The 12645-nt window shown below is 46.8% G+C and overlaps 3 protein-coding genes across 5 annotated transcripts; all 3 read right to left on the bottom strand.

Moving 5' to 3' along the window:
- Positions 1-974: 974 nt before the first annotated feature.
- On the bottom strand, positions 975-2728 carry LOC130375319 (uncharacterized protein K02A2.6-like). The gene is made up of 2 exons (XM_056582147.1): positions 1514-2728; positions 975-1434 (listed from the first exon to the last, which is right to left on the bottom strand). Exons 1-2 carry the CDS (start codon positions 2546-2548, stop codon positions 1093-1095), a joined length of 1377 nt encoding a protein of 458 aa, XP_056438122.1. The 5' UTR covers positions 2549-2728; the 3' UTR covers positions 975-1092.
- A 78-nt stretch (positions 2729-2806) lies between these two features.
- On the bottom strand, positions 2807-5729 carry LOC130375316 (uncharacterized protein K02A2.6-like). 2 transcript variants are annotated; one of them, XM_056582143.1, is made up of 3 exons: positions 5698-5729; positions 5516-5578; positions 2807-5095 (listed from the first exon to the last, which is right to left on the bottom strand). In XM_056582143.1, exon 3 carries the CDS (start codon positions 4880-4882, stop codon positions 3140-3142), a length of 1743 nt encoding a protein of 580 aa, XP_056438118.1. In that variant the 5' UTR covers positions 4883-5095; positions 5516-5578; positions 5698-5729; the 3' UTR covers positions 2807-3139. The 2 variants fall into 2 exon arrangements, with proteins under 2 accessions (XP_056438118.1, XP_056438117.1); XM_056582142.1 differs by having other exon boundaries at positions 2807-5578.
- Positions 5730-7635: 1906 nt separating this feature from the next.
- paqr7a (progestin and adipoQ receptor family member VII, a) lies at positions 7636-12557 on the bottom strand. 2 transcript variants are annotated; one of them, XM_056582156.1, is made up of 5 exons: positions 12541-12557; positions 12414-12459; positions 12194-12290; positions 11635-12116; positions 7636-11020 (listed from the first exon to the last, which is right to left on the bottom strand). In XM_056582156.1, exon 5 carries the CDS (start codon positions 10982-10984, stop codon positions 9917-9919), a length of 1068 nt encoding a protein of 355 aa, XP_056438131.1. In that variant the 5' UTR covers positions 10985-11020; positions 11635-12116; positions 12194-12290; positions 12414-12459; positions 12541-12557; the 3' UTR covers positions 7636-9916. The 2 variants fall into 2 exon arrangements, with proteins under 2 accessions (XP_056438131.1, XP_056438132.1); XM_056582157.1 differs by lacking the exon at positions 12541-12557 and having other exon boundaries at positions 11635-11827; positions 12077-12116; positions 12414-12495.
- Between the last annotated feature and the right edge of the window lie 88 nt (positions 12558-12645).

The raw sequence follows: 12645 nt of genomic DNA on the forward strand, positions 1-12645 counted from the left end.
ATCCTCAATTGGCTGTGGGATCAAAACATGATGTTTTCATGGATTTACATTGAGCTGTATGTGAATTGCAGTGTATGTGTTTGGATACACACACGGGCACACACACACACTGACATATTTGTATATTATTATATATATTTTTATTCATGTGGCCTGCAGCGGTGATATCGCACAGGTGTATTCCCACAGGCTCTGAAAACAAAAGTCATCAAGCCATATCTAACTTACCATTTTTAAGCAAAATCATTGAAAAAGCTGTTCATCAACAGCTAAATAACTACTTCAATCACTGGATGTGCCAAAATTGTCTTCAATTGAACAATGAAAAAACTGAAGTAATGGTCTTTGGTGCAAGGGATGAACAATTAAAAGTCAGTGCACAGCTGTTATGTTAGAAAGCACACACCAAGACAGAAATCTTGATGTTGTCATAGACTTAGACTTGAATTTCTAAAACCACATTGTCACGATACGCACACGTTGTGTCACTTGTCGTGGTATTTATTAGAAGGTTAACAGATCTTAATACAGAGCTCATTCGAGCGTGTCTTCATAACTGGTTCAACTCATCAACTGGTGACCGGAACTACGTCACTCCGTAATATACTGATATGTCCATGCATAATCATATTACATCTCCCCCTTTTAAGACAATAAACTGAAAGTAACCTTTACCTGTATTGAGTCCATCCAGAGAATCCTAAACATACATTCGGATAAACAATACCTACTCTAATTGCAGATTCAGGTAAGCAAACTTTTTCTTATTCAAAATTAAATCTATTTTTACCAAAAGCATTTCCTCTTCTTTTTCCCCATAAACCTCACAACCCCCATACTACTGTACTGTAGTATGTGTAACACATTCACATAACATAACACAGTAAGTGCATTACCAACATTAACGCAGAAACAGTTTTTCCCTTATCCTTCTCCTGTCCTCTCTTTTTTTTTTCAACTAAATCAGCCCACTGTTAAGACAGTAACGAAACCTAGAAAAAAAAAATGGTTAGGCATTAGCAATAAAAACAGTCAAAAATCATTCATTGAGTCTGAACCGGAGAGGTGGTCGGATTTCCCTGCCCCTGGAGGTCAGTCTGGCTGTGTCACCAGACAGAGTAGGCCGTGCCGGTGTCTGTGTAGCCTCTGGTGCAGAGGGCCCTGGTGATGCTCTTTGGCCCCTGGTGACCATACCAGGAAGTGGACTGCTGACGGGACGTGCTGGGCTGGTCCCGGGCTGTAGCTGTGGTTCTGTAGGCCCGGTGGTCTCAGGAACAGCCTGGAGGTGTCTCCTGTTGCGCCGCAACACTGTGCCGTTGTCCATCTTGACCATGTAGGATCTGGGTTGTTCCGCTCTCGCCACCACCTGCGCAGGGGTCTTCCACCCCTTGTCTGTGTCCAGCTTGACACGGACTGCCTGACCTGTCGGCAGCTCTGGGAGACGGAGGGTGGAGTGTCGGCGGTTGTAGAAGTACTCGTAGGATCTTTTGGCATTAGAGTCATTTACTCTTACTTGTTCAGGGCTTATTGGAGTCTTTTGCAAGTTTTGCTCCAATGTGGGGACTGTGGTGCGAATTTGTCGTCCCAGCATGAGTTGAGCTGGACTAGCTCCCGTTGCAGCAATGGGCGTGGCCAGGTAGCTCATCAGAGCAAGGTACGGGTCTGGCTGTTTCAGCAGTCTTTTAGCAGTCTGGACTGCTCTCTCGGCTGCCCCGTTTGCCTGGGGGTAGTGGGGGCTTGAGGTTGCGTGTGTGAACCCGTACTCTTTGCAAAAGTCAGTGAATTCTGCTGAAGTGAACTGCAGACCGTTGTCGCTGACTAGTTCGAGAGGTACGCCCCATCTGCTGAAGATGGCTTTGAGGCGCGTGATGACCTGCAAGCTTGATGTAGAAGGTAAGTGTGCCATTTCGACATACCTGGAATAGTAGTCCACAACCACTAGGTACTGCTTCCCTTCCAGCTCGCATAGGTCAGCAGCGATCCTCTGCCAAGGCCCCCCCGGTAGGGCTGTTGTGATGAGAGGCTCATGCCTCTGCTTGGGCTTGTGTTCTATGCAGAACTTGCACTGCGACACTGTTGCCTTGATGTCGCCACCAATGCCGGGCCACCAGACGGAGAGCTTGGCTCTCTCGCGGCACTTTGTCAGTCCTTGGTGACCAGCATGAATTTTCTTCAGAATGTCTGCTCTCAGTATTTTAGGAATCACAATTCTGTCGTCATACAGAACTAGTCCCCTCGCTTCAGAGAGGTGATGCCTGGCAGAGTAGAATGCAGAGAAAGAGGGAAAGTTGCGAGTCTTACGCCAGCTGTTCTGCACGCTGGAGATGACCGCCTGAAGGTCTGGATCAGTCTGCGTTACTCCTCTTATCTCCTCCAACTTCTCTGATGACATGGGCTTGTTTGTCCCCACCGCATCGACATACGCCTTGATGTGGCGCTCCGTCTCTGACCCGGCCTGAGTCAGAGGGCTCCTGGACAGCGCATCTGCCACGATCAGCTGTTTTCCTGGAACATGCACAGCTGTAACATTGAACCGCATCATGCGCATTAACAGTCTCTGGCACCGCACCGGCGCTTTGTCCAGGTCGCATGCATTAATCAATGGGACAAGCGGCTTGTGGTCTGTCTGGAGGCAAAAACTGTCTAGCACCTGTGCATAGCGTACAAATCGTTCACACGACCACACCGCTGCCAAGCACTCCTTTTCTATTTGGGAGTAACGTTTCTCTGATTCTGTGAGTGTGCGTGAGCAGAATGCAACAGGTCTCAACTCACCAATGTACTCCTGAAGTAGTGTGGCGCCCAGGCCGTAGCTGCTGGCGTCAGCGCTGACGACGGTGCGGCGGTTGGAGTCGTAGTAGGCCAGTGTTGGGGCTGATGAGAGCATGTCTTTGGCTTTCTGCATCGCTCTCTCCTGGAGGTCACCCCATGCCCACGCACTGTCCTTCTTGAGCAGGTCAGTGACTGGGTGTAGCACAGTTGAGAGGCCTGGCAAGAACCTCCCCAGGTAATTGATCATGCCTAGGACCCGGCGCAGCTCTCCCACGTTGTTTGGGCTGGGCATGTCAGTGATTGCGCTCACCTTGCTTTTGTCTGGTTTCATGCCCTCTGCGCTGATTATGTGTCCGAAGTAGCCGATCTACGACTTGTTGAACTGGCACTTGGCTTTGTTCAGTTTCAGTCCAGACCGCCTTATGGTCTGGAGGACTGCATTCAGCCGCCTGTTGTGTTCCTCCTCGTCCGCACCGTAGACGAGTATGTCGTCCATCACGACCACGACTCCCTCGTGGCCACTGAGCAGCTCGGTCATGAGTCTTTGGAAAATTTCAGGGGCTGACGAGATCCTGAATGGGAGCCTCCTGAAGCAAAACCTGCCCATGGGTGTGATGAAGGTGGTCAGTTTTTGGCTATCCGGGTCCAGGGGAATTTGCCAGAAGCCACTAGAAGCATCTAGTGCGGAGAACACCTTTGCCCCGGCTAGCTTGGGAGCAATGTCCTCCAGTGTGGGCAACACGTACAGTTCTCGCTTGACAGCCTTGTTCAGCCTTTTGAAATCCACACACACTCTGACCTGGTCTTTATTCTTTTTCTCCGCAGGCACCATGGGCGCGCACCAGTCAGTTGGGCCCGTGACATGCTCGATTATGCCGAACTCTAACATGCGCCCCAGCTCCTTCTCGACTTTGGGCAGGAGGGGAAACGGCACCCGGCGCGGCGTTGTGGCAGCATAGGGCTCCGCGCCTGGTTTCAGCACGATTTTGACAGGGTCGCACTGTAGGAGACCTATTTCACCGAATAGGTCGTCCTTCTCTGTGCTGACTGCATTCAGCCGTTTCACGAGGCCCATGGATTTGGCTACACCTCCCCCCAGTAGATTCTGTGCGAATCGTCCTTTAATCACTGTAATCCAGAAGGCATACTTTTGGCCCTTGTGCAGGCATGTGGCCAGGAATTTGCCTATGCATTCCACTTCCCCTCCTGGGCTTGTGGCACTGACTGTGGTTCTAGCTAACTGGGGCTTGTCTGGCAGTTTGCTGTATGTTTTCTCAGTCATTACAGTAATGTCTGCCCCCGTGTCAATTTTAAAGTCCACTAGACTATTGTTGATGGGCAGTGTGACACGCCAATCGTCACTGAAATCTGGCTGTTCAACTACTCTATAGGCCTGATTTGTCACAGCTCCGATAAAGAAAGCTTGATCATCGTCATCATCATCACCATATTCGTGTGTCACAGCCATTAATTGTTTAGTAATTTTGCTTTTGCACAACAGTTCAAAGTGTCCCAGCTTACCGCATCGCCGACAGTTCTTGTTGCGTGCAGGGCAACGTTCCTCACGTGTGTGTGTTCTGCCACACCGTGGGCATCCATTTTGTTTGCTGGACTCCTCACGTTCCGGAAAGTTTCGCCCATATCGCTGCCGCATGTCTTTGCCGCGCTTCCAACCTGCCTGTCCCCTTTGTCCCACAGCATTCACTGAGCACTCTGCCCGCTCCACGCTCTGCTTCTTGATCTGCTCGCTCTGTCGGGCTAGGAGGATAGCCCTCTCTAGCGTAAGATCAGCCTCAAGTTGCAACTTTTGTGAGACCTCGCTATCTAGAATGCCAATAACGAGTCGGTCCCTAATTTGTTCATCCTTTGTTATGCCAAACTCACAGTATTGAGCAAGCTCATACAGGCTTCTCACAAAAGATTCTACAGTTTCTCCCTCCTTCTGCACACGCTTGTGGAAGCATGCCCGGTCATGAATCACGTTGCGTCTAGGCACGAAGTGATCATCAAACCTAGCTATAACTATCTCGTAGTTAAGTTCAGGGTTATCATTGTTGTCGTCCTCCGTATACACAAACGATTCATAAATTGGCTCTGCTTCTTTCCCCATCGAGTACAGAAGAGAGTTGACTTGTACCTCACCGCTCTCTTTGTTGAGCTTGGAAGCTGCACGAAACCTGTCGAATCGGCGCCTCCATGTTGGCCATTCCCCTGGCCGGGTAAAGTCAAACTGTTACGGCGGTCCAAACTTTGCCATCTCCGTTCTTTCGGCGTTCAGTTCGTCACTTCTGACACCATGTCACGATACGCACACGTTGTGTCACTTGTCGTGGTATTTATTAGAAGGTTAACAGATCTTAATACAGAGCTCATTCGAGCGTGTCTTCATAACTGGTTCAACTCATCAACTGGTGACCGGAACTACGTCACTCCGTAATATACTGATACGTCCATACATAATCACATTACACACATTAAATGCCATACTGAACTAACTGACTAAGTGTAAATATGAGATGCATTTTTGGCTGATAGATGCTTCTGCTTAAATTATTTGGGGATTTATAAATAACAGCATGAGAAAATGTCTGACAAAATCCCAATCCCAATGTATTGGCATTTTTAAGACATTTGAAGGACTGATTAAATACATTTTAATACCAATACCATTTAAGGTATTATTTTAAGCATTTGTATGCCTTGGATTTATTCTATAAATTTGCATAGAAAATAAATGACTTACTTGTAGATGTATGAAATCAATGCTTGTTAAAAACAACAGTCATCAACAGTCATCAAGTCACTTCTAAGAAAAGAACAATATAGATACATCACTCATGAACAATTATAGGCCCATATCTAACGTACCATTTTCAAGCAAAATCATTGAAAAAGCTGTTTATCAACAGCTAAATAACTACTTACTTCTTAGCAATGAATACATTTACATATCGCTGACACACCGGCTACTGAGTGACGCGCATGCGCATTTAACGACATCGTTTACAGGAAGTGCGTCATTATTGCGCATCTAGGACCCCCGAGCCGATCTGGATCTGGCAGCCGAACACATCTGGTACCAGATGTGTAAGTACGGGCTCTGCTGGTACTTACATATGACTTAAACCTGTGCCTTTATTCTGACCACTGTCACTGCGCACAAGCACACACGCACGCGCAAACACACACACACACACACACACACACACACACACACACACACACACACACACACACACACACACACACACACACACACACACAGCAACGTTTATTATAAGGTGTAGGGAATAAGTCTGTAGATTAAGAGGTCATTTCAGATTGCTTATCATTTATGTTAACTAAAGTTAGGCGTATTAATTCAAAGCATATTGTTGCGTGTCAAAACTTCATCAAAATAATCACTTGGGGAAAGGTTTATTTTCTTCCTATCTCTCCAATACAGCCACCAGGTGTGTGAGATATGAGCGCCACACACGCGCGTACACACACGTGCGCATACACAGTCACTCACACACACACACACACACACACACACACACACACACACACACACACACACACACACACACACACACACACACACACACACACACACACACACACACACTCACACCCCCATATAAGTGTAAGAGTGGTGTAAAGATTAACAATACAGTCTGACCTTTATTCATCTATTTACAGAAAACATGGAAAATGCATTAAAACAAAAAGACACAAACCATATGGTTCATTTCTATAAAAAAATAAAATAATAATAAAATGGGTAGTTTTGTTACATCAAAAAAAACGAAATATTCCTTTTTCAGCCACTAGATGGCAGCGCGGACATTGATTAAAAAGGACAGGAAAAAAACTGCATAGTGGTGCCTAATTTGTTTTGATGAATCCACACAGTCAGTCCGTCTTGTATGGAACGCACCAGTGCAGTCTTAAGTAAGTACGAGGTTAAGCAGAAAAGGGGAACAGACTATCCCCAGTGGGCCCTCTGCGGTGCTTACCAGTGTCAGACATGAAGCCCTGCAGTCTTAACATACCAACCACTCCGGGAGTCCACAATCCAGGACGCCAGGGGAGTGTCTACCTGCTTTTGGAGATGCCTGAGGCACACACTGGTTATTACAGAGAACATTACACTCACAATGCTAAGAGGAAGGCGTAATCCAATCCCACCTTTGGCTGGTAGGCAAGCTGAAGGGGGTCCAATGATGGTTCAACCAGGGCTGAAGGTGAACCAGTGCCATCTCTCAAGGGCCTCATCCAGTCAGAAGTCATCGCCTCTGACTCGGTCTGTAGCCTTTGGAGGCGATAGGGCGCGTCTTCTTCGGTACAGGAACCACGTAGGATGTCTTCCCCAGTACTAGGATCCGGTTGGAGACGTGTAGACTCAGGCAGACTCAGGCTGACCGTCCGGATCCACTGTCTTGCCTGGTCGAAGTCTGTTCAGCTCTGACCTCAGCTGCTCCACCGAGGAGAGGGGAACAGGGCCCACCCCGTCAGTTCTGTTGAACCTGTTGATTAATTGGGGCCGACCTCTGAGGAATAGGACACCTTTTCCACATTCATGTTCACTATGGGGGAAAGCTAAGGTCATCATGTCCACATGTTTTGCAGACCTGAAATGGAATAATATATGAATATCGTAGATCTTCGCATCCATCACTTGATGATTGCCTAATACAACCAAAGTATGCAGCCACACCCAGACCCAGGGTCTTATCAGTCTGACTCCATATCTCAAGAATGTTTGCATCTCTCTTGTTAGATAATTTCCTATGAAAATACTGAAGGTTTTGGATTAAGTTGCCTTTTAAAATACGATTTTATTGTTTTAATTGCTTCCACTTGCAATGTTTTTTCATCATTGTAAGGTGTTTTATGAGCTTTTTTATGGACTTGGATGTTCCCTTTTATTGTGGCCATTTAAACGTTGACGTTTTAACTGACGAGGCTAAGGGAATTGCTTTAATCGGTTAGTGTGTGTTTGTGTTTGCAAGCGTGCATATGCGTGCATTATGTGTGGGCCAGATGGATGTGACCCTTCAATGAACTGGCCCGTACCTTTTGTGACGCATTGCCATTTCCTTATCTTGTATGTACGTACGCTTCACTTTGAGCTTGATGGGGATATGACTTGTATTTGATGTCTCAACAGTAATAAAATCAGAATGCAGTCATGGTGACGGTTGATGCATTATTGGATGCAAATTAAGCAGGGCTGATGTTTGTGCGGGTTGGAAGGGAAATAGTTGAGTCGTGATGGTGCTTCATTGGTGAGGGGGGGCCCTGATAAAGTAATATCATGGGGACCATGGCACTTTAATGACGCCTTTACTGCACCTGCCTGAGAAAACACTATAGCGTCCAGTTTAGAAGGTCAGTCATCTGTCGATGTAAGCAGAGTGCTGTTGCATCCCACCAGAGAAACATGACGCATAATAGACCATCAATGTGCAACAGAAGAGAAGGCACCATATCATGTTCAACAGTAGTATATTTATTTTCTAATATTTGTATTATATGATAATGATTGTATTGGTCCCTAAACATACAGACTTCACATTCACATTTCAAACCCTTCCAAATTGATTACTACTGTCCTTGCCTTAATTTTGTAAACATGTTAACATTTTGTGTTTGAGAATTGTGAGATCCCCAAACGGACAAACGTACACAGTGCACAAATGCGTTGGCTTGTATGTACAAATGCGCACACAGCATCTTTTTCTTTACACCTTTATTAAATCCCTCTGTGCACAACCTCTGTTTAATTGAGCTCACCATGGAGACCTCTGAGCCGGAGCCAATCAGAGGTGGTCTACGCTTGCGTCAGAGCCTGGCTCAGAACACAGGGAAGGGAGCCGGAGATGAAGATAAATAAGCCAGACCTGGCGACAACAACACTAATTAAACTGCCCCGCCTCTCCACACACCCGTTCCATCTGCACACAATTACTTAGAAAGAAAATGAAATCACCAACAATCATTAATTTTTCTATACACTGCACGGTTCAACATAAAAAAAAAATCCAAACCCTTTGACAAAATCAGTCTTTTGTATGTTCGGTTAAAGCGGTTGAGCATTCGACGGACCAGAAAAATGCTATTGCAAACAGTCTCAAGCCTAACCATTAGAAAACAGGTGGAATACCAAGAGAAATAACAAAAAAAAAAAAAAGTCTATGAATAATGCCAAAAGTAAGTTAAGTGAAAACCTTAATTATTCTTATTTACTGTAGTTAACGCAAAGTACCTCTTTAGCGATAGCAAAAAATATCATGCCTCAGATATGCATAGTAACACAGTCTAGACTTTCCTATCGTAACCCAAAGGTCATCATAAACGCGGTCCAAAAACAAGCCAGCATTTATCAAAAGCTTAGGAGCTTCCTTTTCCAAGGTTACACTTGATACAGTGATCTCAGCCTGATTAGTGCATGGTTGGGAGGGCTCTATTAAAACACAGCATTGATCCAATTTGATATAAATTGAGATACAGCAGCTATACTATATTCTTTCTAAATATATTCTTTGTGGTTGCCTGACAATCAAAAGGTCAACATTTCAAAAGTCCACAAAGTTTCATATCCTTGCTCGGACTTAGTTATATTGGCACTCATTGCACTTCAATATGATGCATAAACCACATTTCTTATAATATTCTACCCTCCAGCTCTGTTTTACCAAACCCAAAATAGCAGATCTTTATTCAGTGTACTGACCGGCCTACAGGGGGCAAATCTGCTGTCCCTTTTTCTATAATACATGGGAGAATTATCCTCTCTCTCTAAAAATACAATACTGGCACTTAACTGTAACTTTGATAAAATGCCAGGCTTCTGATATAAAGGGTTTATATAGTAACATATTCTTATATTTGTATTTAATACAAACTAATACAAGATATTTCCATTTATGGCCTTGCTATAATCCCGTAAATGTGCAAGAAATTATTTAGGCTGATCAAGTATATCATCATATACAAATATCAGTGTTAAACTTATACAATACTTATTTGTCATCTCAGAAAATGAATGAACAAAACACTTTTTTGCAGTTTTTGGTAAGTCTCAACCGTGGGTCATACCATGTGTCAAACCCCCAGGCCAGTCCAGAATTCACCATGCAACACTAATTCCTTACCCTCACTTGCATTTCTGCACTTTGCCGTCCAGCACTCGCTTGACTTTAACGACCATACCGGCCGCGATCAACACGCACGCCGCCACGGTGACCACGTACAATCCCACGACGAGCCCCGCCTCGCCCTCGCCGTGGAGACGCGAGTACAGCCTCCTGCGGCCCAGGTAGTCCAGGTGCGACGCCCGGATCTGGCTCAGGGTGCACAGGTTGAGCAGCACGTGGAAGATCTGGTGGCTCTGCCCCACGATGTCGCAGCGGCCCGGGAACCAGCGCTGCGGCAGCGGGTACGTGAAGAAGAAGGCGCTGGACAGGAAGAACACCACCTGGCCCAGGTGGAAGCACAGCGCCGCCTCGTCGTCGTCCGCCGACCACCGCAACAGCCGCTGGAACACGGGACTCGTGTCCCAGGCGTAGGCCAGCGCCGAGGGGGTCACCTGGCCCACCCGCCTCACCCAGGTGGGCAGGCTGTGGCTGCAGAACTTGCCGTAGCAGCAGCCCAGACAGGAGAGGCAGGAGAGGACCACGGCGGCGGGCATGAAGACGCCGGCCACGCGGGCGTGCCAGCTCTCCTCTAGGGCGTAGTAGAAGTGCACCGTGGCGCTGCCGTACTGGTACTGCGCCACGCCGATGTAGTCCATGAAGAAGAAGAGGTAGTGGCACAGCTCTGACTTGCCGCCCAGGAGGTGGGCCGCGGCACTGCAGCCGTTGTAGCCCATGGCCGACACGGCCAGCACCAGCAGGGGCCAGGCGTGGGGGTCCCCCACGAAGTCCACCGTCTCGGCCAGGCGGCACAGGGTGAGCAGGAAGACCAGGAAGCCCAGCAGGTGGGTCCAGGTGTTGACCGTCTCGTTGTGGCGCTGGAAGAGCGACCGCAGGTAGTAGCTCCAGGACTGGCCCAGGGGCCGGTAGCCCGAGTGGACGTGGGCCTCGCGGAAGTACCGGGGCACCTCGGTGTCCCGGAGGTTGGCCGGCATGGAGGGGGCCGCTTGGGTCAGCAGGAGGGGCATTTGCCGGAGCTGTTGGAGGTTGATGAACAGCCGACCGATTCTATCCATGGCGATGGTTGCCATGCTGGTGGTGCTGGTGGTGGTGGCGGTTACAGCGTTCTGGGTTTTGGGTTTGGATGGGTGTTGTTGAGTGACGATCGGGATAGATAATTTCAGATGAATTAACTAAAGTAATATTAACATCTGTGGTCAAATGCTCACCTTTCGCCCAAAAAAGATTTTCCGATCCCTGTAGCTATGCTTCTTAGTTTATTTAGAAAAAATATTATTATTTATTTATTCTTAACATCTAACTAGGTAAAATCTATAATTTTGTTACACTGTCCAAAGGGATTCCGAAGCAAGCCAGTAACGTTGCTTCATACATTTGACAAACGTATCTGTTAATGTATAACGTTAGATTTCAACAGGGCGTATGTCAAAAGTTAATTTGATATTTTTTCTCATTCCTGCTGATCGTTGTTTCCAGGCATGTCACACCAAGTTGCTTTATAATCCTCTCTACCAACCCAAAAAACATAAAGTCATAATTTTCACAAATTCAATAAAAATACAATAACTTTATGAGTGTCCGCAAGTTTAGAAAACGTGCTGAACTACTGCTAAACTCTGAACTACTGCTAAACTCAGGTCAGCTGCCCGTCCGTTGAGGGGAGTGGGTAATAAAGTTTTCACGCTGCTTTGGAAGACAGAAGGTATGCGCTCTTACTTACAGTCGACAGCACCACAAATCAGATCCACGACACCGCGCCTTCCAGGAGACGTCTGGTCTTGTCCCCGTCTCGGATCAAACACGTCCCAGTGCGCCCACGGCGTGGAGAAACACCCACGGGCTGGAGATTCATCCACGGGGTGATGAAACTCCGACGTTGTGGAGAAACACCAACAGGGTGGCTCGATCCTCTACTGCAAGGTGTCCAGTGACAGGAAAAAGGCGGGCCCGTTTTCCGTGCAAAGAGCCAGAATACAAGGTCGATCAGTCCTCATGTCAGGCGATGACACGATCAACGATCAACTCATGTTGTATTTGGATAGCTTTGGTGAGGCTAGTAGCCTATCTCGTTTAGTTTCTGGGTTTCAGTTATAATGGAGTACAAGTTAGGTACTCGAGGAGGGAAAAGTGTTACGAAAGACAGAGAGACGTGTTGGTTTTACCAATCCTCCCGCTCCCTGTCTGTTAGGTTTTAGTGCGACCCTGGAGAAAGAAAAGTTTGGATTTTAAGAGCTTAACATTTACAACATCTAAATGTTAGAAAACCGTTTTAGTTGTACCTGTTTGTGAGAAGTTTGGATATGCAACTTGGGACGGATAAGGAACTGTTTCCAAGAAGTGCAAATCTTCACACAGAGTGGCAACAAGTTCATCGCCCTTCAAAATAGAGCATGATCAGAATTTGAACATCATTTAAATGAAATGCCCGCACCACTAAACGTGAACAGAGGTATTCAAATGTTGATTGTGTAACGGATGAACATTTGGATGAACAGTTACCTGTAAGGAATGTCCGAAACGATTGGATAATGAGCAGGCATGCTGCCTGCCAGAATGATACAAGTGGTTAGGATGATAGGATCGGTGGTTCATTGAAACCAAACCGATTTGTTCACTCCTTTGTTACCTGTTACGTAATCATAATTGGTCCACAGCGGGCCTTGGGCTGCCTGACCCCCCAAACCCCAGCTCCACTGAATGGAGTCCTTCCATGCGGTTGGAAAACCGGATT

The sequence above is a fragment of the Gadus chalcogrammus genome, chromosome 22 (genome assembly GCF_026213295.1).
Source record: "Gadus chalcogrammus isolate NIFS_2021 chromosome 22, NIFS_Gcha_1.0, whole genome shotgun sequence".
Taxonomy (NCBI): domain Eukaryota; kingdom Metazoa; phylum Chordata; class Actinopteri; order Gadiformes; family Gadidae; genus Gadus; species Gadus chalcogrammus.